The 27,966-nt window shown below is 43.1% G+C and overlaps 1 protein-coding gene across 1 annotated transcript in view; it reads right to left on the minus strand.

The window, feature by feature from the left end:
* GLUD1 (glutamate dehydrogenase 1) overlaps positions 1-27,966 on the minus strand; it is a 140,832-nt gene that overhangs the window by 68,520 nt on the left and 44,346 nt on the right. The window contains exons 4-5 of the mRNA XM_085607853.1: positions 24,519-24,582; positions 12,743-12,837 (exon numbers count right to left, since the gene is read on the minus strand). Of these exons, the coding sequence (XP_085463979.1) occupies positions 12,743-12,837; positions 24,519-24,582 (159 nt within the window). The remainder of the gene's footprint in view (positions 1-12,742; positions 12,838-24,518; positions 24,583-27,966) is intronic.

Raw genomic sequence — 27,966 nt, forward strand, 5'->3', positions numbered from 1 at the left:
TCTGATCCCTAACTTTCTTTCCTTCTCCAACTCTTTCACTCACGTGGCCTTATTTTACACATTTACCAGTTTTCCTGACTTGCGCTTGGTGGCATTTTGATAACTCTGCCTTCTGTAATCACCACCTTTTCTGGTGTAAACTCACAACACCCTGCTGCCCCTGTAGCTAGGAAAGTGTAATGTACCTGCCTTTAGTACCACTAAACCAAATCTCCAGCACCCCTTGAGCCCTCTCCACCCCTAAACAGTGCCTCTGTGGTGGTTTACTCCTGGATGGCCCCCCATACGGTGTACATACCGAGATTGCTTTAAGAGTGCCTCAAAGGATCAAGTCAACGCAAATTGATTTCTCCATTACCATTCTTCCTATCACCACGCTACATTTGCTGCAACCCAAGACAAGGTAAAAGCACCTACACTGTCAATCATATGCAACACCAAAACACTTCACACACAGACTCAAAACAATAAACACTCTCTATCATCCACCCACACAGTATAGCTTGCAGGCACCGTGGGTAAGTGCCTCAGGGCCCCAAAATAGGGGTTGTAAACGTTAGACAAATACTACAATGCTGTTTTCACACATTCCCAGACAAACATTAAACGTTGTGCATCTTAACAGTTAGCCATACTCTTCTATTAGGTTGTGTGGTCTTCAGGGATACAATTCACGAAGGGCAGATGCCAATATACTCTGAATCTTGTAGCACAATAGGTTATGAACTGCAGCTAGAATGTCAAGAGTTAAAACTTTAAAAAAAGATTGCAAAATATTCTTGTCTGCAAGGCAAGGATTTCAGCTGTACTAAATGTGTAGTGAAGTGATCAACTGAATATTAGAATATAATTAAGAACCAAACAGGCAAACATGTCAAGATTTCAGTGAGCGATTCTCCCATCTATTAGGCTTCATAATATTCAAAGAAGTAAATTGCGTTTAAATAATTTACAATCTTCCCAGGTAATGCACTGTTTAACTGGGAATACTAATGAGTCCGAGAGATGGCTTGACAGCTCCTTACATTGAGACTTGCAGTGCAAAATAATGTGGTGTAAAGATGTGGAATGTCAATCATTAGGTAACGCTAATTGAGAGTATTAAATACCTGCACGGAGGCGCTAGCCATGACAAAAGAATAATTCCAAATAGAAGTGATTAAAAAAAATTAGATGTCTTTCAATAGATTTAGAGCTCTTGATGGGAGGGGGGCAGAATACAGTTGGTTGCAATAAAAGCAATGGAACAACTATGTCCAAGATACTTCTATCACAAGCCCTGTTCTATGTTTGGTTCGGTTAGAGACTAATTTGAATAGTTCTGTTTTCCAAACAGTTTGCAGTTTAGTTCAGATTTCAAGTTCTGGCTCTGGATGTTCCAGGGTCAGGGTCCCCGAAGTACCACTATCTGCCTTGGTGGGGATTCTTAAAAGATTGTTAGTTGGTCCAAAATGTGGATGCTTAGTGGATGGCTCCGATGTGGGCAGAATGAGGTGCCTGCTCCGTAGGTATACAAGGCCATTGCTCCAGTACTCTTTACGGGCTATGCACATGACCTGGAAGTTGATCGTGGCACCGATTTGGAGCTAATTCAGTGTTCAATGGTAGGTTTCAGAGGACCATAAAGGCAATGCTGTAGCTGTTGAACAGGACAGGACGAAGGCTCCCTGATCAGAGCAATCGTTTGGTCAGCAGAAGCGTGAAAGAATGTGTTTTGCAGAATAAAGGTGTAGGGTTAGCTCCCCTAGCCACTGCACTGATTTAGTGAGCAAGAGATAGTTTACCAGTTGTCACTTTAGAAACAGAAGTGTGGAGGTTTTGCTTTCCAAACAGAGGGGATTTGGACATCATCAGCATATATTTGAAAGTTGATCTGGTACTGTTCCTGGAGCAGCACCAAGTATTATCCGTAAATATAGAAAATATGACACTGGAGAGGGGCGATCTTTGACAGATGTGACCTAATCAAACACTCCAATTCTGTAATTTTCTAGGCTAAGCATTTTTTTTTTAACATAAAATGTAAGAATTAAGCCAGCCAAACATATTGCTCTATTAAAAGATTTTATAAGGCACAAGACCTCATCTGAAAATATCGGGTGGAGGGAGGGGGGGAATGGAGGTCACAAAAGCAAGATCACTTCAACTGGAGTTAGAGAAGGGACTTTGCTATAGCACACCACTGAATATGTAAAGCAAAGTGCCACATAATGTAGTATACTATAAACAAGCGAGGACGAGAAGTCTAAAGTAAAGGGAGAGCGCAAATACAATCCGTAAATGGCCTTAGGACTACTCTTCCACGCCATAAGATTGAAAAAAGGGGGAAAGACCAAAGGAGAGAAGCACAGTTTGAAAAAAAACATTTAAACTGATCAAAAAGAAATTTGCAAATAACTTGAAATAAGGTAAATAAAAAGGGTTAGGTTTACGGTTAGTGGGTTGAATAAATTTAACAATGTTTTTAAGCTAAATGTATTTCATACTTAAAGTTTATATTTTCAAACTTTACATTTTTGAAAGGTTATCTCCCAGCTGACCACACTCCACAGTGCTGCTAAGTCAAAAAGGGTGATGAGCATGCGCCAAATCACCTGTAGATCATCCTTGCTCTCCATTCCTGGTAATCTAGGTCAGTGTAGGTTTGTTTGGACAAAAAAAAAAAAAAATAGCACACACAAACAAAACAGTGTATTCGAACAAGCCTGAACGAGGCTACCGAAAACACTATGCGTTTTACTTCAGGAAATATCAAACTTAACTCAATACAGGACTTCGGTGAGAAAGACTAATTTCTCTGAATCCATGCTTAATGCACCAACAACTTCCTGAAACCATGCTATCAGATTGTAGAATTTCCATACAAGCCTTACTTTTGAGGTTGCCAAGCCCAAACAGATTCCAGTTGTCATAGCAAGAAAATATGGCCCCAGCTCAGCACATTAATCAAGCCCTGAGCATTCAGCAACAACCACCGTTTTGCCTTCAAGCATGCAGAGGCCTTGTCATGACTGGTTTACATTTTGTGGCACATTCTAGGAACACAATTCAATAATAAAAAAGGTAGCCAACATAGTCTCCAAGAATGGCAAGCAGATGAAAATCCCATTGAGAGGTTTAACACTTGAAACACTGCTGAAAATGTCCATATTCTTCAATATTGGCAAAGTGAACAAAAAGAACATGAATTCAAGGTGGTCTGAACTTGCTTACTGGCGTATGAGTGAAGTTTAGTAATATTCACCGGTACGGAAGCATGAAAAACAAGAAGGAGGAACCAGAGATATGACAACATGCAAAGAGAGAAACAAAAATGATCGTTTCCTGGCTAAACATGGATGCAAACAAGCACATATCCTATCAAGTTAGGACACCCGCATTTTCTCAAGACAAGACATAGGGTAGGGCAGGAAGATTAATTGAGCACATTAGTTTGCCCTTCATTTGTACTGCTCACGTCCTTTGGCACTCAATGAAAAAAAGGGACTGGCTAGATTTCCTAATTAAAAGAGGAGCACAGAGGAGGAAGGTGGGAGGGGGCTTTTATGTCCTTTTCCTGGCATCGAAACCGAACCCATGTGAAGAGAACAATGAAGAGAACTGAATGAGCTATTGAAAGTCTGTCCTGCCCCCTGCCTGTGTCCCAGATTATATAAACTTCTGGGAAAAAAAAAAAAAAGAAAAAAAAAGGTTGTTCACTTATTCCAAATGTTTGCAGTACTGAAACCATTGAGATGGTATAATGGAAAATCTTGGCAAAGCACAGGCTGTGTAGAGACAGACATTTTCATGAACCTTCAAGATGCCAAATTTCAATCTGGCTTAAAGGAAGAGAAGAAGAAGAAGAAGAAGAAGACAGAACTGGTAATAATTATATAGAGCAAAATGTAATCTTACGTCAAATCAAGGCACAATATCTTTCAAATTGATACTCTAACTATCCCCACAAAAGAAACTCATTCACCAAACTTGGGAACTATCCAGCAGCCGCACGTAGGACCGAAATAAAAGATTCTAAAGTGAAAGCACCATTTTAAACGTATTCCGAGCCAGCCCTGTGTTACCAGATCTTGTCCTTACATGCACAGCATATTCAAATTGAGAAGGATAGCTGTGTGGTTGTTGTAATTGAAGAAGAGCAGAGGCAGGATGAATTAAAATGAACATTTTTGTACTCGTTCATTCTGCTCTCCAGTCTTCCAACCTGGTTGCAAACCTGATGCCACACCCCATGTAACTTATTGTAGAGTTTTTAGTCAACTGATAAAATCAGGAAGCAGGCATATGCGCCAATAGGAGTGATGAAAATGAGTTGCACGGTTATCTCTCTTCACGGGCCAGAGGATGCACCAATGACACTTTCCGTAGGCACATTTTTTAAATCTTGTGCACATTCTTTAAGTTGCATTCTAGTAAATGATAGATGGTCACCACACGTTTGGACCATTATAGTTTATTTGGTCACGATTCATAAGCTGGCTTTCCTTTGCACTTTTAGCATAGTAGCATAACACTTTGACCACAAATGCACATAAGAGAAGTCTTCTTCGTTCCTTAAAGATTGGGGCACTATACGTGTGGTATTTGTTGCTTTTATTAGGATACTAGTTTGTTCTCATAGGCCATTCCATGATTGATCATAAGAACATGTTCCAATTATATCTCAAGGAATGGTTTTAAATCTATGTTGGTAAGAGGTTAGCTTACCTTCCTTGACTTGCGATTCATCACTTCTTAATTTGAGACACGTGAAACACCGGATAGGTGGTGGTGTACAGTTTACATTTAGTCTTCCATTATTCCTAGGTTATAAGGATTCGTTACACATAGGAGTAGTCTTGATCTTTCCTTTTGACCTCCCCGGTCTTAATATTTCTGTCTTTATCCGTGGCTTGAACCTCTTCTTCACTACCGAGTCGCATCAATTACTCATAGTATATTAGCATTCCTTTCTAGGGTTCTGGAGAGTATTCGCTTTCTGTTACATGCCAACATTGTGTGTCTCTCGCTTTTTCCACCCATCAAAGACCTGGATTGTACTGCAGGTCACAAACATTTAGCTGTAATTCAAAGGATTTTGACCAATGATGCCTTCAAGACAGATTGCAGTCTGTATAGATCTCTTCTTGCCCTGATGAAGACTATGTTGAATTGGAAATGACAAAACACGTGTTAGCAAGATTGTAACTATGGAATACTGAAAGTGTGACAAAGTAGATTGAAAAGTCTTTAAGGTGAATTATTTCTCTATCTATGAGTGGGAGTGCTTACATTTTGTAAGTCTTATAGGAACCTGGCTTACTTTGATCTCCTGTGTTTTTATCACCTATGACTATCTACCTTTCTATCAGGCAACAAACGAGGTTGTGCCTTCCAATTAAAATGTCAGTGTGCTAGAGAGGTCTATACTATTATGCAGTTTCTTATGTCAAAGAAGCTTGCGCATCAAGCTGTGAAACCGGGAAATCTATTTTCATATTTACATGAAATTCCCTCAGCATCTTCAGAGAGTAAGAGAGGACCCTCCTAAAGACAATCTTGTTCATGTTGATGATTTTTTAAAAGAAGAGTTTAAAGCTTGTGAATTTCTCAGGCTGAGTTATCATCATCAAAAGGTTGTCTTCCAAGTAAGACAGGTTAGATCACAGGAAGCCATGTGATCAAATGGCTTATGACAAATCAAAGCCAAAACCAATACACGAGTGCAATAACCTGTGGAAACGCTGAAGATATTCACCTATTATCCTAGAGAAGAGAACTTTAATTAAGATTCTTCCTCACTCTCAAACAAATACTCCAGGCATTGACTGTCCTCTGTAGTGGGGAGAAAAAATCTCTTCAGAGGAAACTCCGGTTTAGAATACAAATCACTGAAAATTAACTGAATGCTTTCCTTCTGTGGAGCACCATCCACTTTCATATTTATCTCCCTCTAGGAAGCTGGCACTATATGCGATATACCACCAAGGTGTTATATCGTGTAAAGAGTCCTTCATTACCCCAGATGCGTGAACAAAAAAGCGCCCCATTTGTGGTAGTGCGGTCGAGCAGCCTTAGGACTAACACAGAGGAGTGAAAGACATTTGATATGAACATATTGATTAATAAATGAAACAACTCAATGGAGATCCACACCAATTTAAGAAAAATAAGTATCTTTCAAGATATATTTTGCGACCAAGATGTACGTTAAAAGGCAATTACGTTTTTCAAGAAAAATACTTTTCACTATCAAAAATAGACACTTAGTGCAATTTTTCCAGCTTTGCAATGTTGACCTATAGAAAGGAAACGAGAACGTAGTTTGCAGGTAAGTATACGTCTTACAAATCTAGTCTTCGGGGTCAGTGATTAACACCAGGTAGGGTTTAAGTTAGCACCAAGACTGCACCACCAGCAGCACAAGGGCGGCCGGGAGAAGAGGTCAAAATGAGGGTTGGGCATCAAATTTTAGCCAATGGAGACGGCGGTGGGATCGAAAATGTGCTGCTCACATGCGAGTCTAGCGGTGCAAGGGGGGGTATTTCCTGGGGTGGGGGCACAAAACAGCACCAAACTTATACCATCAGCACAGGGGCGGCTGGGTGCAGAGTGCCAACACAGCAGCGGGCACCCAATGCAACTCAATTGGGGAGATCGGTTTTGAAAGGAGGCTGCAGGCTCGGGCCAGGAGGCTAAACTGAGAAATCCCACAGCTGCCCAGGTAAGTTCTGATGCTAGGAGACGTAGGAGCACTATTGGTGAAGCTCCTCAAGGCTCAGGGGCATCAAGTGCAGGGGTGTCCTTTGGTGTCGGGCCACAGCTTATCAGGCAGGTCAGGGTGAGGTGGGGGCGTCTTTGGGTTTCGTAGGTGGGCAGGAATCAGATTTCAGTGTCTGGGGGGGTCCCACCTAAATACTAGGTTTAGGTGAGTGACATGTAGGGGACCAATGGGTTCCTTATCGGAGGTGTCTACACCCTCTATTATACCACACTCATGTGGGAGGGGGTCAATAGCCCTACCCCCAATTAGAGAAGTCCCATCAACTTCAAGATGGTGGGCACCGAAAAATATGCTTCACATCACCCCAGCGCCCGATGGGTGGAGTTGGTGAAGGGGGACACCTAATTTCCGCATATATTTTTCCTGCTACTTCTCCCCCAAAAGTGGTGTTTTGAACCAGGGACTGCCATCTGCTGCAAGCAACAGACACTGCGATTGCATTACAAAGGCAGCAAGGCCTTTGAAGCTTCCCTCTTGAGCACTGTGCTCATCCCAAGGGGGGGGGGGGGGGGGCGGAGGGGGCGACACATCAGGGTCTCTCAACTCAGAGGTCCAGAAACATATCTGGTGGTGGCCGGTGCCTAAAGCCAGTCAGAGACCACATCAGGGTTGATAGGTTTTCAGGGGGCACCTCTGAGGTGCCCCCTGAGTAAATGTTTTAATAAATCCAACACTGGCAGTGTGGGTTTAATAAGAGTTGTTTGGTACCAAACACTCCTGGGTTCAGTGAAGCCATCACAGTGCTGGGGAACCCAGGTTGTCAAGTTTCCAGCCCATGTACTCTCTATGGCTTCCCTGGCACTTAGAATGTTAAGAATAGACTTAAATATTATAGGGGTCTATCTGCTCATGCAGATATGCCCGCACTTGAGATATAGTGCACCCTGCTTTGTAAGGCCTGCTAGATGGGTGACTTGCCTCTACATTGGGAAGTGCTGCTTTGACATGGCACACAGGCAGGGTGCCAAGTCGGCTTTCATTTTTGTCTGCACCAAAGCACGCAGGCAGCAATGGTAGTTAGCATGCCTTGGTGAGGGCTTCCCAGGGGACCCTAATCAGTCCCAATGCCCTAGGTACCGGGGTACCATTTACTAGGAACTTACAGGGGGGTCTTAATTTGCCAACCATGGTACAGTTTTAGGGAAGGATCTCGGACACAGGGGGCCTGGTTGGCAGGTTCCTGTGCACTGTCAATTGAAAACACTTAATTTTCCAAGCAACAAGTGGCCGGGGCCAACCATGCCAAAGGAGGCACTTTCTCAGACTCTCCTTAAAATGAATTTGATGGTCCCCACTATGAGCTCCTAAACCGTACTGAAATAACTCTGTGATCAATGGACTCGCAGGAGACTAAGGCTGAAAGTCTTGTACAGAAAGGCTATAAAAGAGATAGTTATTCAATAAAACAGTTGATAAATGCATACATATTCCACAACGAAAATAGGCTTCAAACTGCTTCAGAAAAATCAAACGTGCACCAAAACTATCCATCAGAGGGGATTCTATAAAAGCCCCATCTCAAACTTAATTATACATTGTATGAAATTCACCAGCATGCCCAAGATGAAAAACGAGTTTAAAAGGATACAGAAAGTTTGAAATGTAAAGTGTAAGTTGCCATCAGTCAGATGCATTTCTCAGAAGGCAATATTTCCTATGCTTGATTGCACTTTCTATGTAACACAGTAGAATCACAGACACTCTGGGATGGAAGAGATTGAAAATAATGCATCACTTGCTTGTGAAGCCAGATATCAGTGTCCTTTAAAAGCGGGAATAAAATAAGTTCCCAACACAAAAATAAAATTTGCAAACTAACAAAAGTGCAGAGTAGATTGTGCAGGATAATTGTCCCACAAACACACACCAGGTCTGCAAAAGCTACCATCAAATGCAGAGCTAAAACTCAACATGGTCAGCAGGGTCCATTTGAGATGGTTTAATCATATCAAAGGTACAGTTCCATGACTATCCCAAAATGTAGAAGACTGTACAAAAAGACTGATCTTTTGATATTCTTTGTACAGTCTATTCCTGTTCAAGGTCCTGGTGCGATCTTTTAAAAATTGTTCAAAGACTAGTAAAAGAACCTCTGGATTGGTATAAAATTAAGGAAAACCCTAGCTATTCACGGTTCTTTATATACATTAGCCAGGGAATTTTGCCGGCCTTATCCATCATCATTAAATCCCCAGTAACCTTATGGCTAAAATCAGTCACTGGCTTTGTCCAGATAAACACGAAAGAAGCGGACAAATTCTGACAAGGCCTTTGACATAATCAAGGCCTAGTTCAGCATGACTTGTATCGGTAGCTGTACTCTGTGGGAACCCAACAATCTTTTGAGACACATTTTCAACTCTCTGAATGGCGCATAATCTTTAATCCCACAGACATCAGAGCTTCAAGTTGCAACTGCTCGGCATTTGGCTTTATATACTGCCACCAACTCTTTAATAGGTTTGAATCAGAGGACGATTGTAAACTTTAAAAAAATCACTCCATAGTACAGGCAAACTTGGATGCAGTGGCAACACCAAGTGGGTTCCATGTGCCATTTTCATCAAAATGTATGCCCAGATATGGTAACGTAGGGACAGGTGCAATTCTGGTGGAGTTGAGGACTTTTTGCTATTTGATCTTGGCCTGTAAGTCATAATATGAGTTTTGGAACGATTCACCGTTAGCTCCAGCCTGTTCATAGAGCGGACAAATTTATCAAGGAGCTTTTGCAGCCCATGTTCTGTATTGGCCATTAAAACAGTATCATCTGCATAAAGTAAGACAGGGACTGTACGAGAACCTATATGCAGCACATTCACTTTTCCGAAAACCAGATTTTGTTCCAGGATATATATGTATTAAAATAAGTTGAGCCAATATGCCACCTTGATGTATGCCCAGAGAAAGCAAAAATAATCCAGTTTCCACCCACATTGGGCCATACCTCACACTGGCGGAGACTTTGCTATGGAGTGCTCTAAGGAAGTTAACACTGGCCTCAACTTCCTTATCCATCATCCCTTGGAAAGGTTAATGGCAAGATGGGGTGTGTGTATTTTATATCAATATATATCACATACACAAACATGACATTAGACCCAACGTTTTAAGAAACTGCTAACCATCCTGTGGCTTTTGTGTGCTAAGTGTTAAAGTGGGCCGAAAGTTTAATAACACAAGGGACTCTGATTTGTGCACGTCAGACCAATGTTGGCCGTTTCTCCGAGGGACCTGAATAGAAAGTATTTGTCCTCGAAGAGGAGAAAGCAATTATAGAGTAACATATAAGCGAGTCTTCAGTCTCCCAAAAGTAAGTGGTGAACAATTGGCAATTAGTACTGTAAAGATTAAGTAGAGCCTTTAAGATAGTATGAAAATCAAGCAATATCGAAGCCAACGGGTCTCACCTTTTGGCTTTGTCAATATTTTTTAAAAAAATAACGTTTACTGCCAATGCTAAACTGCATGGACAAAAGAAAAAAACAAGAAAAAAGGAAACAAACAAAACACGTTAGTCTATGTAAGCGCATGTTTCATCATGCTACAGTGTGATCACGTATAAAAGAAATGCAGACACATGTGCCAGTGCATACATCATGACGCAGCAATTTTTTTTGTAATTTATCATTCCAAGATGACAGAAACCCTCGGGAGGAGTAAATTAAATAAATGAAAGGTGTATGATAACTTGCTGTCGAAAGGAGCGGCCCCACAACAAATTGCAGGAGCCTGGATCTCCTAACAAGGTAAAAAATAAATAAATGGGGCACAGGCTTAGACACAGAGGAGTCTTGAGAGCAATGCTTGCAGCAGCCATGGACACACATTCAACAGATTAATAAACAGTCTATAAACTTTTAACAAACAAATGCAATTGAAATTGGACAATTTATTGTACTACATTATACAGCTTTGTAAATATTCTCTAAATTAAAGTAGATTATGTGCTAGATGTTGGAAAAGACGTGCTTTTCTACATCCCAATTTACCTACTCACTGAATCATAATAAAACCATATGGGTGTAGATGTTCCTTTGAGGCAATGTTGTGTTAAATAGATCATTTAGCACTGGATATTTAATATAGTGAAGCGATCAAAGTAAATCAAATATATGCCAGAGTGGAATCTATACCAGGAATAATATAAACAGTATTTTCTAACTATTTTTCATGAATGTATTAAAAAATGTACCTGCAAGGGGACTTTGCTGGTGAAACGTATCCACTTAATTATGTATTATTGTGGCTATCAAAAAGAACTTTTATTGCAAGGACAAATCTGCCACTACTGCAGGTGCATTTGTAAAAATGTGTCAGTTACTATTATGCGTTTGTAAAGTAACATGGGGAAGACTGCCTAATGTGAAAGAAAGAAATTAAGTGCAGCATTCATAGTATGCATGAAAACAGCTTGTTAACTGTAGTATTCCTGGAGCTTGGAAGGATTGAAGGGTATTGAAGGATAAGCAGCATCAGTGTACATGAAAGGAAACTAGGAGGAGGCGATGCCAATGGATAGCAAATTAACTAACATTTATTAGTAGAGCGATCTATGGAACCTATTGCTAGGATACAAGATGTGCTGCATTGCATCTTTGCGGTTATTGAGACAGCTGTGAGCAAATCTCTGCACTAAAATGTAAAATAAAAGGTGCACTCGAATGACTGACGTGAACTGGAGAGCAGTGTGAAATTCTCAACACAAGATTGGCACGAGGTGCTGCAGAGAAGGACCGAAGTGCATGCGCAGAGCTACTTTCACCACCCTGTACAGAACAATAAGAAAGTGGTACAGAAAGGCAAAACTCTGCCAGTGCACGTCACGGTACTGGAATAGGTGGGAATCCAGAAGGAGAAGTGCACATGTTGAGTTATTTGTGGTACAGGAACAGCAGCAGTTGATGACTGGCAATGATTCAATCTCGGATACAGCTGCATGAGAGTTCCAGATACTAAATAGCCAAGAGTGCTGTAGTGTGGTCTGTAGATCCTGGAGAAGCAGGGGTTGCTGGAGTGCAGGGCAGAGGTGCACTTGCAAATTAGAGTTTCACCTCACTTTCAGCAGTGAGTAGACCTCCCTATTGGAATAGCAGGGGCTGGTGGTGTGCTGTCAATTCCAGTTCGGATGGGTTGGAGTCCAACCTCAAGTTGTATGAGGCAGAGTGGTGGAACAAATCTTTCCACAAAGTTTGCTGAATGTGGAAAAGGTCTGCATCCAACTGGCCTGTTGAATTAATCAGACAGAAGAGAGACAGAGGCTTTCAAGAGGTAAGGCATGTGTTGGTGAGACAAGTCATCATTGAAGTGAAGTGATGGAGCACATGCCTTACTTTACCCAAGATCCTTTCTTCAACATCACAGCAGTTACCACCACTTTCAAGTGTTCCAACCCTGTCCCCTTCCTGTCCACTTTAAAAAGGGACTAATAAGATCTCAGAAGGTAACTCCGCTTTATTCAGGAGCTGCCATTGGTCAATGCAAAGTATATAATGAATTGCCATTGGCCAGTGAAAGGCTTGCACTGCAACAATGTAACAGAGAAAGGGTATAGGAGGTGCACTGTGCCATCCTGAAATGGACAGATGAGAAAGACATGCTACAACTGAACAGTGATCGGAATTATGCTACGTAGTTTAAATTAAATTACTGATAAATGCAGATCAGCATTAAATATATACTACACGCCCCAAACAACCCAGTTTTATAACCGCTATATGGAGACTTTGAGGTCCTCGTACGTACCTCACTTCAGCCAGTCATAGGTGACAATGTCTATCTGCATATAATAGATCAGTGGATCAGGCTTATAAGTCTATGCTGTGTTACATATGCTCTCACGCAACTAGCACCAATGGAACATTTTGCTGTAGTTGCATAAAAAATACACCCAACTACTGGACATCACTCCGAAGGGATGGTTCACCTTTCAATTCTAGAAGGCATACAAAGTAAGCCAACTTAATTAACAGTACCTACCGTGTGTCCAATAGTATTGGCATAGGTGTCTGCAATCCAAGACATCTCTCTCTCACCCGTACTCATATCTGGGGCAGGCACATCTATACCAGGTCCTGTTCAAAAGACACAAACGATAAATTAATATATGCAAAATAAATAGCCAACCAGAAAACAATCTAACTTATGGTATCATCATAAAATCTTTATTCGGAAGATAGAACAACCACAAAAGAGAAAAATAGCACAACACATACAATCATACAGATATAACACATATGCAAGGAATAATAAGCATTGGCATAGCCAATAGGTCTCGCCTTTGGGACCTTACAAGTATTTAAATATGCAGCACAATATCCTTAGTGCAACATCAACTGTTGAAAGCTAAACACTTATAAGGTCCCAAAGGCGAGACCTTTTGGCTATGCCAATGCTGGTTCTGATGTTGGATGCACTGGGCATAAAGCCTGTCATCCGCACATGCCTTTGCGGCATAAAGAAGGTAAATAAAGAAATGTGACTGACGCTCTTTATTTCTGTCAGCCTACTTTGTTGTGCCACTGTGCAGATTCCGTGATCACAAATCCTGCCCGTGCCTGTCAACGGGCGGCTGGGACATATGGAGTGCACGTAATGCCTTAATAAAATATTTCCCAAACCTACCTTCAGGTCGAGTTTGCGCTATATAAAATTAGTAAGAGCAATTTACATATGCATTAAGTAGATGTAACTGATAATTTCCGATAAATACATTTATTTAAGGTATTCATTTGAAAAATGTAGTCTGCTTTTGTTTTGAATGTTGTGGCACCGGTACCAACAAAGCCCCGGAATAACTGTGTGATCGCTGGCAGGAGCGCTAAATTAGGCCACACACATAGTGAAGGTAAGGGGCTAGCGGCACGGCACACTTCCTTCGTACACCCAGTGAAGCCAGGGCCATCAATACTGCACACTTTGCACAGTTGTGCTGAAAGGGCACAAACACATTTGTTTTCGCCTGCCTCCAATGGAAAGCTGGACATGGAAGAAGCCCGGCATTGTTAGCACCACTTCTTCTGTGCGAGAAGGAGACACGGCCGTGCAGAGCTCATTCGAACATATTTTTTAAAACATGTACATGGGAATTATGCCCTGCTTTTTCTGATGTTGGCTGCGCTGGGCAGAAAGCCTGTCATCAGCACATGCCTTAGCGACATAAAGAAGGTAAATAAAGCCATCTGACTGACGCTCTTTATTTCTGTCAGCCTACTTTGTTGTGCCACTGTGCATATTTCGTGATCACAAATCCTGCCCGTGCCTGTCAGCGGGTGGCTGGGACATATGGAGTGCACGTAATGCCTTAATGAAATCTTTTCCAAACCTACCTTCAGGTCGTGTTTGCGCTATATAAAATTAGTAATTTTCATGTGCATTAAGTTGGTGTAACAGTGTAACAGGTAATTTCCTGCCAAAACATTTATTTGTGGTATTCATTAAAAAAATGTAGTCTGCATTTGTTGGGAACGTTATGACACCGGTACAAACAAAGCCCCGGAATATCTGTGTGATCGCTGGCAGTTGCGCTAAGTTAGGCCACACACATAAGGAAGGAAAACAAATGATCACAAATTATGCCCATGCCAGTCAGCGGGAGGCTGGGACACGTGGCTGCAGGTGAGGGAAAGCCACCGACAGTTGATCCTGTGAATTGTTTCGGTCTTTCATCCACTTAAATATGTAAATGTAGGTGGTGCCAGTTTGTATTAAAGGAATGGCTCTGCAGGATATCGCGACCTGTGTTTAAGATAAGGTGTGCTGTTTGAGGGGTTGGAGGGGGGTGTTAGCAGTAAGAGTAATGCAAAATCGCTAAAGGAAGAGGCAGCTGAACATTTTTGTTTTATTTCACCGCCATTAAAGTTAACCAAGCGCGCACGCAAAGAACTGTGAAAGATGAAGACAATTTGGGTGTCATTAAAGAAAACAAACACGCGCGCAATTGTTTTTTAAAGCAGTTAGAGTTTGTTTCACCACCATCTAAAGCGCATTGTTATCGTAAAGTGCTTTGTGAACGTTGTTGTCTGCCTACAAGTAATAAGCAAAGAACTGTGAAAGCTGAACACAGTTCTGGTATATTTCACCGGCATTAAATAAAACCAAGTGCGCACGCAAACAACTGTGAAAGATGAAGATTATTCGGGCGCCATTAAAGAAAACAAACATGCGCATAAAACTATGTTAAAGCAGTAAGCAGTTCGGGTTTGTTTCACCACCATGCAAAAATTTTTTAAAGCAGTCGGGACGCAAAAAAATGTTAAAACGAAAGTAATAGCGATCGCGATCAAAGCGAAAGTGATCGCGATCGCTTGGACGGGAGCGCTGTGTGGCAAGCACGTGAGTGGTGCGCGCGCAGCAGTGATTGGCGGCTGCGCGCGTGCACGCTCACGTGCACTGAAGCTTTAGGCCACAGGCAGCACTTTAAAAATCCCAACTACAAAATGTCTCTCCGAGCAAGCGCATGCGCTGGCCTCAGCGAGACCTAAAAATAGTTAAAATGAGTTACCAGACAGCAACAAAAACAGTATTAAAAAAGATAAAACCACATTAGCAGCAATACATTAATCAATCGGGTGTAGAAAGCCTAGATCTCAGTAGAGCTCGTAAAAAAGAAGAGACAGCATATAAGACATGTTCTTTTGGGAGCAACTGCAAATACGTGAATGCAGGATGTATTTGGGTGAAGTTCAAGGACTTCAGCAACGGAACAATAAACTGCTTTCTAGATACACTAAAATATTTACAAAACAATACAAAAAGTAATGTGTCCTGCAGAGACCTATCGTCGCAACCGTAGGGCATCATGGAGCCAGGATGAGCTCAGCCGCAGGGTGATGGCAAGAGATGATGTAGCAAGTTAAATCTGAACCTTGCCATGACAAAAACGGTCCCTCATATTGGCTACCTGTGCTGTTTTCAAAAGCATGTGTCCTCTCACCGTGGGTTTCATCAACTCTGCCTGTTCTCTGGCTAATGATGCATGCTCTCAAAACAGAACCGTCACCCTTTTCAGTTTTAAGAGCGGCAAGGAGTGGGGATAATGAAATGATCATCCTAGGGTGGCAAAGGCTGCCTTCACATAAGCATTCCAAGGAGTTCTATAAGCGTGATCAAGGGACAGGCAGTCCAAAAGAATCTGCTTGCTCTGCTTAAGCCCCTCTCTTGTCCAGATCTTAATCTGGACACAAAAGGTCTAAGGGCGACTATGCCAGCTAGGTGCCTTATTCCAAGCTCCGCATTGACAGAGGAGTTGGGGTGCTTTGAGGGTCAAAGGTCTGAAGTTTAGCAATTTCACGTAATCCCAAACCTCGCTGCCATACAGGACCTATGGCCTAATAGATCTGAAGTAAAATACTTGGTGACCAAATAAAACAACAAAAAAAACAATCGCAGAGTAATCCTGCCCACTGCCCCCGTGACCTCGACAAGCTCACCTCGTCCTGTCAATCAGGGGCTTCCAGTTTTTGTTAACATCAAATAACATCACTAAATAAGGAAAGGCCGGGACTTTTGCCAAAATATGGTTAGCCAACTTAAAGGTCTTAGAGCTATTGGACTAAGGGCCAACTACCTTGACAAACGATTTAGTCAAGTTTACTGTCAAATCCAAACTCACCATGAAGGCAACAAACTTGTCCAATTGTAGCTGCAGCCCTACGGCAGATCGGACCATAAGAATGGCATTGTCTGCATACAACACTACAAGAAGTGAGCTCAATCCCACCCTCGGACAATCTGCCTGGACAGAGAAAAGGGCTTGCACAAGAGCATTGATGTAGAGGGCAAACAGAAAAGGTGCGAGAATGCTCTCTGACTAACACCCCTACTTGTGGGTAAAGGCAGAGTGCGGTCAGCTCCTTGAGAAAGCCGCAGAGATGCCGAAGTGCCAGAGTGTAGGTCAGACAAAAGGGTTACAATATTCGGGGTGACCCCCATCATGAGAAGCATAGCCCAACAACTTTACACGATTAACTCTTTCAAAGGCAGACATGAGGTCTATGAATGCCAGATGGAGATACCGACCAAGCAACAGTATACTTATTGATAATTAAGTACAAGTTCAAACATTGATCAGGTGTTGACCTGCCAGGCCCGAATCCATATTGAACCTCTGAGAACATATCTTTAACATTGGTCAACACCATCAACCCATTTAGAATTACCCTCCTTATGACCTTAACTACAGCATTAATTAATGAGATGGGGCGGTAACGTTGAGGGTTGTATTTATCCCCCTTCTTATAAGCTAGCACTATCACTGCTGTAGACCACGAGGGCAGCACCCCCACCCGCGCTACAGAGTTCAAAACCAAACTCAAAACTGTGCCCCAGGCCTCAATATGGTCAAAAACATACCTAGGGGAATCCCATTGGGCCAGGGGCCTCGTTTTGTGAGGGCATACAAATACCCTGGGTCACTTCATCTAATGTAAAAACCACACTGGCCCTACTATAGACAGCTTTCGCCCGATCCGCTCCTACCCAATTGTCTCCAAAGTTATAAACCCCTTCAAAGTGGTCCATCCATTGTTGCTCTGGGATATGGTGGAATATTGCTGGGCTGGTCCCCTCTGCAAAACAAGGCCTGTTTATCACCCTTCAAAAAAAGAGCTGTTTTTAAGCTCACATGCCTGGCCAAGCTCCTCCCAAGCATTTTCCTGCAATATAAATTTACGGTTGGCTATGGTCTTTTTGTATGCCAACCAAAAAGAGGCAACAAGATCCCAGTTTCTGGGGGCCTGCTTAAGAGCCACCTTCAGATGAAGGCTTCTTGAACAAACTTTATCAAACCACTTAGGATCGTGCGAGCCTTGTTTTGTTACTAGAACAGACAATGCTAGGACTTTGAGCAATGTCCGCAAATGCTTGCAAAAAGTCCCTCTCCGGGGCGCTTTAAATTGCAATGGTTCCACCTGAGCCCATTTAGGTCTCCTGCCTTGATCAACAAGGAAAAGCTCTTTTTGCTCCTCACCCCATGCCCTAACAGTTACTCTACCAATGACTAAGGACAGGAGGTTATGATCACTGAAAGGGCTACACATGATATAGTTGGTGATCTGCAAAAACAAAGGAGCCGGCAGAAATATGAAATCTATAATAGATATACAACCCCTCCATTTAAAAATGTTGGGAAAAATAAACGGATTGAGGGGGGGGGGGGGGGGGGGAGTTGACCAACTTCTGCAAAGCAAAGATCGGTTGTAAGCGTCTAGGATAGTATTAAGATCTAGACCCTCTTTAGCGTGAACCCGATGGAGCCTCCCGTTCAACATATATTAAGACTTAGTCGCAGCAGACACGAATGGGCAGTCACTTAGGTGACAATTGAAATTCCCCAATAAAATTATCATCTCCTTCCCGAGGCCATGCTCCAACAGGGAATCCATAACAGCTTCAATGGTGAAGACTGGCTACCCTTCTAGCCAGCCTTTGCGTTACAGAAGTTAACTAGTACTATCATTGTAAGGCCCGGGACGGATATCTTCAGCCCCTGCAGCGTATGCACATCCCATTCCAGATCCTGAACGTGCCCACAGAATTCCACTGCAATGAAAGTGATCAAGCTCCCACTGACCCACCCCTCCACAGAGGGGCCCTGCAGGGGAAAAGTAGGTCTATCCTTCCTCCCAAGATTCCTGGAGACAAATGATCAGCATTGGCGTAACGAACCTTGAGGGGGCCTCCCTGCAAAACACCTGGAGGGGCAATCAGGAGCCCTGCAGACAGAGTGCTGTGCTGAGGGGGCCCCCTGGAGCTTGACACCCCCCCCCCCCCCCCCCCGCACCGCAGGGGCCTGTGTTACGCCCCTGATGATCAGGTAAGATTTAACAGACTGCCTCCAGGTAATGTTGAAAACTTGGCAGATAACCCCGCAAAATTCCACAATAACTTAAGTCGTTCAAGTGTGAGAGGTGGCCATAGAGGGTGACTGGGATAAGTAAGCAGGACTCGCTTGCATGATTACAGAGGGGGGGGGGCAATCTGTTCGAAATACTCAAGGCTGAGGGCGGCAATGTGGCTAAATGAAAACTACCTTGGAAGTCCTGCTTCTGCCATGCCTGGTTTACAAAATGAGGACAGACTTTCTCAGCCTTACAGAAAGAAACCTGAGAAAGTGCTAAAATACTAGTGGTTTGGAAGACCTAGGTGGGCTCAGGTTTGCCAAGAAGCGTGTAGTGATGGTAGGTTGGTTAAAATTTACCATCACACAACCCCCGCCCATCTCTTACAATCCGGGCCCAACCAGATAATTCTCCAAACCATATAGATTGAGTCAGTAATCCCAAGCCAACACTGGAATTCAAATTAAGCTAATGTACCACTTTTTTTTATTTCTCAAAGGATTCAGGTGCAGGATTGGTACGTGGCAGAATACTTCCCAAAACCACCATACAGGGAGACACTTCCAGGGACAGGTTAAGCACCACCCCTGCTATGAAAGGAGGAGGTAGAGGCGACGCTTCGGCATGGGAGCGATACAACTTGGTCCTGGGGAACCAGTTCAGTTCAAAGCAAAGTTTATTTGGGCTAGATAGTCCTTAAACATTTAAAAACTTCATAAATACAGCTCCTAAAATCACAGTTCTTAATTTTAAAAACATCATCATAAAATTCATATATTTAAATCATTGAGCCTTCCATCGATCTGTGTAACATACACCATATTGTATGGTAAAACAAGCTTATCAGTTCTATTTACATTTAAGGGTTTCTTTAACTTTTTGGATGAACTTCCCCCATAGCGCAAGCTATATCTAAATTACTCATTTCAATTAAAAGGTCTACAGCTTATACCCTATTATTAATACCATACTTTTTAAAAATTGGACGTAAAATCTCTTTCCGTATACCTAAAACCTTCTGACAATCTAATACATGTAAAATATCACACGTTGTTCCCAGGGTACAGACACATTTCCCCTTGCTATCAATCATTACTCTTTTTACCCTGTTATTAGCATAGCAGGGGTTAACACCAATTCTCAACCTTAGTAATTCTCTTCTTAACCAACGACAGGGTAATCTATCAATATAAGGAAAGTGATGTTCATTGTGCCACGAGGTAGCCATAAAACGTACAGATTTTTTCCCCCAGGAGGTAATTTTGGAGCTGGGCTCCAGAGATTTCTTCCCCCAGGGCCCTACGTTTCCTCTCGTCAACGTCAATTTGTAAAGACAGGGGACACAGCTTGATCCTCATCATTCTGCAAACTTTAATAGTTTCACTTATGCCTTTTGCCTATATTAGCTCGCTCATCAATATCTCGTTTCTGCACCGTTGCGAAATGTTATATTCTTCTCCCGTTCCCTGGGGCTGCCAGAATCTTAATAAGGCCATGCAAGCAGTTATACCCCCATTAGGTGGTTCTGGTTTCTAATCTCACTGCCTGGACCACTGAGGACTTAGTTAATGATAATACGTTTTTCAGGGTTTTTCCCTCCTCGGGTACCATGGCAGTATAAGCTTTTAAAACCGGTCTATCTGACTTTTCACCATAGACTCCATTTAATTTTTTTAGTCCGCTAACCGTAGCTCAGTTTTAGTGCGTTGAGATGGGTATGCCAGTTCAGGCTTTTCTGAAACCACATCCCCAGGTACCAATATTCGTCTACCTTTTCCAACTTTTTGGAGCCCAGAAACCACTTAAACCGTATATCCCTTCTACCAAAGCTTAAACTCTTTGTTTTATCCATGTTAACTACAAGTTTAAGACCGCAGTATTCGTTAAACCTATTCATCTTTCTTTGCAGACCGATCTCGGTTTGGTCTATTATTACCAGATCATCCGCATCCACATGAAATAGGTTTCCCATCTAACTTTGGTCTGGCTCCCCTTTCATTTCCTAAAACTCTAGGCAGGTCTGCAATAAATAAGGAAAAAAGTAGAGGGCCCAATACGTACCCCTGTCTCAACCCATTTCCAATTTGAATTTTCTGATAGGCTCCCATCTATGTCCAAAATTATCTGCGCCCAATTACAAGTATGTAGTACTTGTATTAGCCTTAGTAGATCCCTTGGGATGTTATATCCAATCAGCATCTCCCACATTGTTTCACGGACTACTACATCGAATGCTGCGCGGAAGTCCACGAAGCCACAGAACAAACTTCCTCTCTGCTCGATAGACTTCCGCACAATTGACCAGAGTGCAAAACAGTGGTCGACAGTTGAGTGCCCCTCCTTAAACCCCCCCTTTTCCAGGGGCCCAACCCGATTTACTTCTGCCCAGCCATGGAGTCTTTCCAGGATTATTTTGGCGAATACTTTTTCTCCTATATCTAGAAGATTAATTAATCTATAATTCTAAGGGGCTTTTGTGTCTCCTTTCTAGGTCTCACCTGACCCAGCGCATGCGCTGATCTGGCGAGACTTTTTGTGAGGGCTCAAAAAAGTGCTACCACTGTAGCCTAGAGCTACAGTGCATGTGCGCGCCTCACTTTCGCGGCCGCTTTGAGGTTTGATCGCGATCACTTTCGCGGCCGCTTCGATGTTCTCCGTGAGCCAGGTTTTTTTTCCTGTTTATTACTTCTATATAGCAATGGTGGCACCCGGGCGCCGCCATTACTACAGAGCAGTAATAAACAGAAACAAGCATTGGCATAGCCAATAGGTTTCGCTTTTGGGACCTTATAAGTATTTAGTTATGCAACTGTTGCATGGCTAAACACTTATAAGGTTCCAAAAGCGAGACCTATTGGCTATGCCAATGCTTGTTTGTGGATGGGTCTAATGATTGCTCCTCTCCAGTTTTCTGGTAAAATACCTGTATTAAGTATCCCCAGGAACATTTTTGAAAAGGCCCTGGGGAACCGAAGGGATACCCTTAGAGCTCCTAGTAGACTTGAGGCATGCACTGGAGCAACGGAGTCATTAGTGGGGCATGCTGGTGCTGCATGATGGGACAAAATCGGAGGGGTTAATCATAGCAAGTAAGGTGTACTGCTGCACTGTCCGCTGAACCACCACATTATTCATATGGACCAAGATCAACAAGACTAGAGATTCAATTTTGGTTGGCTTGGACAAGATATGATCTAGTGTGGCATTTAAGACAGCATTAAACTCGGACAGCAGGTTATCAATAAAGGGGTTAGATCACAGGACACAACCTGAAAGTGGACCAGTTTAAGCACCTGCGTTAACTATGGTGCTCCTCTAGTTAGGAGCTGCCAAACGTCTCCTTTACTTGGGCTGGCAATGGGGCCTGAATGAGTCTGTTCCTGATGACCCTTCCCCCACTCCTAACCCCCCATTTGAGGTGGGGCCCCGACATCTGGGCCAACCCTGGTCACCACCCAACCCACTAATGTTCTGTTGTTACTTGTACCACCAAACTCCTCCACCCTCCTGAGGACATCAGGGTGACCGGGGAGAGGAGGGGGGGGGGGGGAGGGGGGCATGGTGTTAGCAGTCAGACTAAAGGTTGTCGCTAGTTAGAACAGCCTTCATTCAGCCAACTCAATCTCCATCGAGACCACCAAAACAGCTCGATTTAAAAAAAACTTGATGGCGGAGACTCTAGGAGCGGTATGTGGTCACAATGACTTGGTGTCAGGCGCTTTTCTCTTCCCCATAACTGCACACCACCACCAAAGCTGTGTGTCCTAATAGGCCCTTAATGCAAGAACAAGTACAGGAGGTGTAGGGCTCACCCTCAACACTTACTCCAGAATAAAAATATTAAAACTGAACTAAGAAAAAGGCTTGCCCCTTAAGGGCAGATACGTTTTATCCCAGACACTGCAAAGATCAAGCCTTAAAGCAGGTATCACCCATAGTATGAGCAACAGTAGCCTCTTCACCACCAAAAAAAATATAATGGCTGAACAAGCATGAAAATTAGAAATCACAAGGCTATCAAATGATACGATTTACTTGAACCTCTACTTACTCCCTTAATCTACAATCTCCCATGTACCAAAACAACATTCTCCTACTTTATGATTAAAGCTGCAGACGGCACTGCACGGTCTCCTTGGTATCAGTTTCTCTACAAGAGAGAGATGGGGAGGTGCTTATCCCTAGGTAGACTAATAGATTGGTGCAATCCAGTAGAATTACCCAAATATTACATCTGGATTTTGAGGAGGGATGAAGCACCACGGATTCACAATCCAAATCATAGTCTTTTTCTGAATCTTGATGAACAAACCTCCCTTTATTAAGATGAGAAGCACATAGAGAATACATCATATAAAGGAGGCATATTCTGCAAATAGAAGAAAGGGTATAGCCCTTTTGCCCATCCTGGGAGTTCACTGCCTACCATATAACGCCTAACAGCTCCAAAAATAAACAGAAGGAGCTGCAGTCACACTTGGTGAACAACCTGTCCATCAAGGAAATAACCTGTGCATTCCACTGGCTTACCAGGGGCCGCATTACAGATGGTGTCCCGGGGGCCCAACAGGCATTTGCACCTGCTTTCCGCGCCCCAGTGGCACTTTGGTATTATAGAAGGGGATGCAGACGCTTGTGTGTCCCTTCTATAGTACCGATAGCGCTGGCGCACATAAAGCGCCAGGACTATCAGAGGGTGTTCTCTCATTTGCATAGGGGCGTGTCCTATGCAAATGAGGGAATTCCTTTGCTTCTGCACCCGCGCCATATTACAGACGCTAGCACAGAGTCAAAGAAGCCCTCAAGCGGCGGATTGACAGTCTGTCATTTGAAAGGTGGCGCACCAGACATCACCTTCCAGGGGGATGGAATCTCTAAACCCCTCTGAAATTGCTGGTGGGTGCTGCCTGCTTCGTGTTTTCACATGAATGCGCTGCCCCGAGGGGAGTTTGGGTTCACGGCTGCCCTGGGGGCAGCGCATACACCAAAAGGTGCACTGGAAGCAAACCGTGATAATGTGTAATACGGCCCCAGATCTCACACTCACAAAATATTTGTGGGGCAAGGATTTAATTAACCCCATAAACTACCCAGATGTCCACAGTTTTCTTAAATTCCTTTTGTCAAAATCCATCAGCAGGTCAATAAACACTACCTTCTGGAACATTTAATACATCATAGTAACCCAAAGTTGGAAAGTTGTTTGACCGTGTGTGGCTATGTCTAAATCCTGTTCTTGGTGTGAAATAAGTCATTCTCTATTCTAGTATGCACATGGTGTAGTATAAGGGTCTACATAGTCCATCAAGGCTACAGGTCTTTTGTTCTGTCTGGATGCTGTCTTCCTATGTAAAAATAGGGTCAATTTAGTCCCAATTTAAAAATAAAAACAACAAGCCAACCCCATAGGCAAAACTCTGCATAAATCTGTCATTTATGATGTCACCCCTAATATTCAGAGGGCCGGTTCTCATCGGCTGGGATTAACAGGATTTTTACTTTCCTGTAAGGTGAATTGAGGGAGCTAGGAAATGTCTACTCCAACGGTAATTCTATTACACCAATTTCCTTCTATGCTCCATGAAATAGAATTGGAATGCAGCGGCGTAAAAGGGGAAATGTTAAAGATATGCATAATTACTGAGGCTCCCCACCTCAAGATGTGCGCCACCTTCATAAATTAAGGCAAATAAAAGACTTACCCCACACACTAGTTTTGTATGGCAATACTAGTACTTCTGTCCACAATACAATGGTTTTAGTAACCCACATGAACATAGTTCATTCAGATAGTTTTGCTCATGTTAGATTGCTTCTAAGTGAACTGTTTCAGGATAACAACTGTTAATCCTCCCCTCCTGTCTCCACTCTAAAACCAAAGTCTAAACACAGTCTAATCTAGATGAGACACATACCAATGAAACCTTTCTTTGCCAGCTCAATGGTGAATCTTCTGGTTATTTTTTCCAACTCACTGTCCTAGAACAAAAAGAGAAAAAAATTTACACACAAGTAGAACCTAGATCTTTAAATTAGGATTTTACATCTGTTCAGTCGTTGGGACTGGAGAACAATACAGCAAGGTTTCTCAAAGAGATCACAGAAAACATCAATTAAATGTGCTAACAAATTATCTGCATGCATTTAATACAAACATTTTATTAAACATTACATGAAGACTCTCAGGACAAACTTTGTTAGGGTTACAGGTAATGTCTCACATATATCTGCTTAAACTCACTACACAGAAAGCATGGCTCAAACAGCGATGATGGCACTCTAAGTTTGGAACCAAAGAAGTGCATTTGCTGTTGATAAAAGGTTCAAGCCCATTATTTCTTACAGATCTCCTTTGTGCTATGTCCTACTGGTGGATCTGGTTGATTCTGATGTGACTGGTCTAAGCTTGGACACGGTAGATGAGTCTTGATAGCGTCTCTATAGGACTCGATTTGAGACCAACAAAACCACTGCCATATGAAAACAGGTTCACATGGCCGAATTTTGCCAATGTACCAGAGCTATGACCAAAAACATAGTCTGTATCACAATGTACAACCTTTTACATATAGAAATACACTTGTACCATTCGCTTGTTCAATGTCTTTTTAATGCCCTAACCCTAACTAAATCATTGCTAACAGCAAACATATCAAAGGCCTTTCCATACTAGAAAGTAAATATCTTGCCTGTACACGTACAAATCAAGTTTAGCTTTTACTGGAGGCAGCATTCTCAAGGTTCTACACAGTTCAGGAGATAAATTCTAGATCAGGATGAGAATAATTACGATTAAGCTTCACTCTTTTACCAATGCTAGCAACTTGACCAAAAAAAATAATCTGAAAAGTATAGATCCAATGTACTATAAGGAAAGAAAAAGTTCTGACAATAAAAATCAAAATGGGACTTTACTACACCAATATTGATCGCATTAACTGACACTACTCTCATCAGGTTAGCTCTCGGTCGTCGCCTCTTAATACCAATAGTTAAGTAGGCGCCCAGTTCCTTCCACATGACTACATTGTAAAAGGAGGTCTAGCAAATCAGGAGGCTAAACAAACTGGTTCCACAAAAGGAATAATTCACAAATTACAATAGGATATAGCAACAATTCAAATAATCTTTTTTAAGTTAATACTATGTATATTAACAAATTACAGATTATTGACCAACGATGACACAAATGACCATGTAAATAGAATATGTAAACAGTGAACATATCTACAACAAATTACATATTCTTACAAGTATGTCCACAAAAAGGGAAAGAGTGCAACATTAATTTGTTTTTTAAACAAAAAAACTTCGGTTTTACAAAACTCAAAGTTAACTCAAAATGGTCGAAGTGAACTCTACGTAAGGCTCGATGCAAAAGAAGTGTAAATGTCTACTTGTTTCTTAAACAATAACTTTTTTCAGGTGTACTTCTTAATGGGCCAAGTTTAAGGCCTAAAATTAACTCAGCCTTGTGCTCACTCTGCAATTACCAGATAAACAATTTACCTTCGGTAACTGAACTGAAGAAATTGAGAGGGCACAAGTCTAGGATAGGACAATGCCCTCCATCTTATTTGGGCACTAGAAAGTAGCGGGAATAGCAACCATGACCTACTTCTAATGCTGGCACCCTCTCTATGGCTACCTTGGCCAACAGAGCCTGCCCTTCCTTGCATAGTAATGAGATCAGGTCCTCTGTCAGCTTGCTGCAAGTAGGTGGAATGGGTGGTAGGGTAGTCAAAGGGAAGGGAGCAGCCCCTTTGGACAATCTGGAGAATCCAGGGGTTGAATGTGATCGACCTTTAGTGGTACAGTTGATAGCGTATCTAACATCCTCCTTCGTGACCATGATGGTAAGAGGGGAAATTAAAGGGGTTTGGTGTGTGTGGCTTCCTGGGGCGAGGGATGCAGCTCCCCTCTAGCTACCTGACCCAAGATACCGGTGTGCACTTTCTCTGCCACGCAAGCACGGAGAATATTGCTGGCAGTGGTGGCTGACCAGTTGGGAGACGCAGCAGACATTGGTTGGCGAGGGGCGATGCAAAGGCCCAAGGACCTGGCTGTAGCTCTACTATCCTTGATGCACGCCAATGCTGATTAAGTCTTTGAAGAGGCAGGAGCTATCAAAGGGCATGTCCACGAGTGAGGCCTGGACCTGCCCAGAAAAGTCAGTCTTCCTCAGTCAGGTGTGACTCTGTAAGGCCACAGAATAAGAAACCTCTCTGCCTATTGAATCCGTTGCATATAGCTCAGAGTATGGCGAACTTAGCTTCATCTCTCCCATCAGCAATAGCTTGAGAGAGTATGGCTTGGGCCTTCTTGTAAACTATAGGCAGAACCTGCGCAACAGAGTTCCAGAGTGAGTGTGAGTTTCGGCCCAAAAGGCATGCGGTGTTCACCGACAGCAGTACCAGACTGGTGGAAGAGAAAGTTTCAGGGTATCCATCCTCTTGGATTCCCCATCCAGGAGAGTTGTAGGGAATGAGCCAGGACTTAATTTAGAAGTGGATGCTTGGACCACCAAGCTTTCAGTTTTGGGGTGTGATGTGAGGAAACTGGGGTCCCTTGGGTGAGGCAATGGCGGCAGGCACACAACCTATTCTCAACAGCTCCTGTGCAGGGCTTAGACAAGGCCCCAAGTAGGACATCCGTGAGGGCTTTGTTAAACGAGAGAAGCGGTGACTCCCGGCTGAAGCACATCAGTCAAGACAGTCTTGACAGCCACAGTGAGTAGCTGATGGTCCAAGACATCAGCCGCCCTCCTCACCACCCTAGTGGATGAGGCTCCTTCCTCTGTAGCCATGGTAGGAGGAGAAACCAAGCCAGTACCTGGGGACGTATCCAGTCCACTGGCATCCGCCAGATCCTCACACAAGGTGTCCCTGATGACAGCTCAGGCTGGTGTTCATCAGGGTCAAGTTCTCCCAATCATTCCAAAGTCCTAGCCCTAAGGAATAGGGGACAGCCTCCTACCTGGGTGGTCTGTCCCCAGTCAGTGCTAGAGTCTGTGTCGGACAACTCTCACAACCTCTGCATCAGAGTCAAGGGAGGAGTATGGGGACTGCGCCACCAGTGGGTGCTGGGGGACTTCGGCAATTGAGCCGGTGCCAGGGAAGGTGGAGGTGGCTTGACCGGCAGTGGTCTGGAAACACTGAAGTTTCCAAGGGGCCCGACTAGCACGTGCAGGAGGTGAGGTAACTGCTGGAGACAAGTAGGGGCCCTTACAAGACCGGTCAGGCCCTCCCCAGCCTGCAGGCTCTTGGTCTTATAAAATTCACTGAGTTGGGTGGGGGTTGCTCCTGAAAACTCAGGAAGGTGCAGAGACTGCCCAGGCTCAACCACTGAGCCAGGCCTCAAATT

Source organism: Triturus cristatus, chromosome 1_2 (assembly GCF_964204655.1).
Source record: "Triturus cristatus chromosome 1_2, aTriCri1.1, whole genome shotgun sequence".
In the NCBI taxonomy this organism is placed as follows: domain Eukaryota; kingdom Metazoa; phylum Chordata; class Amphibia; order Caudata; family Salamandridae; genus Triturus; species Triturus cristatus.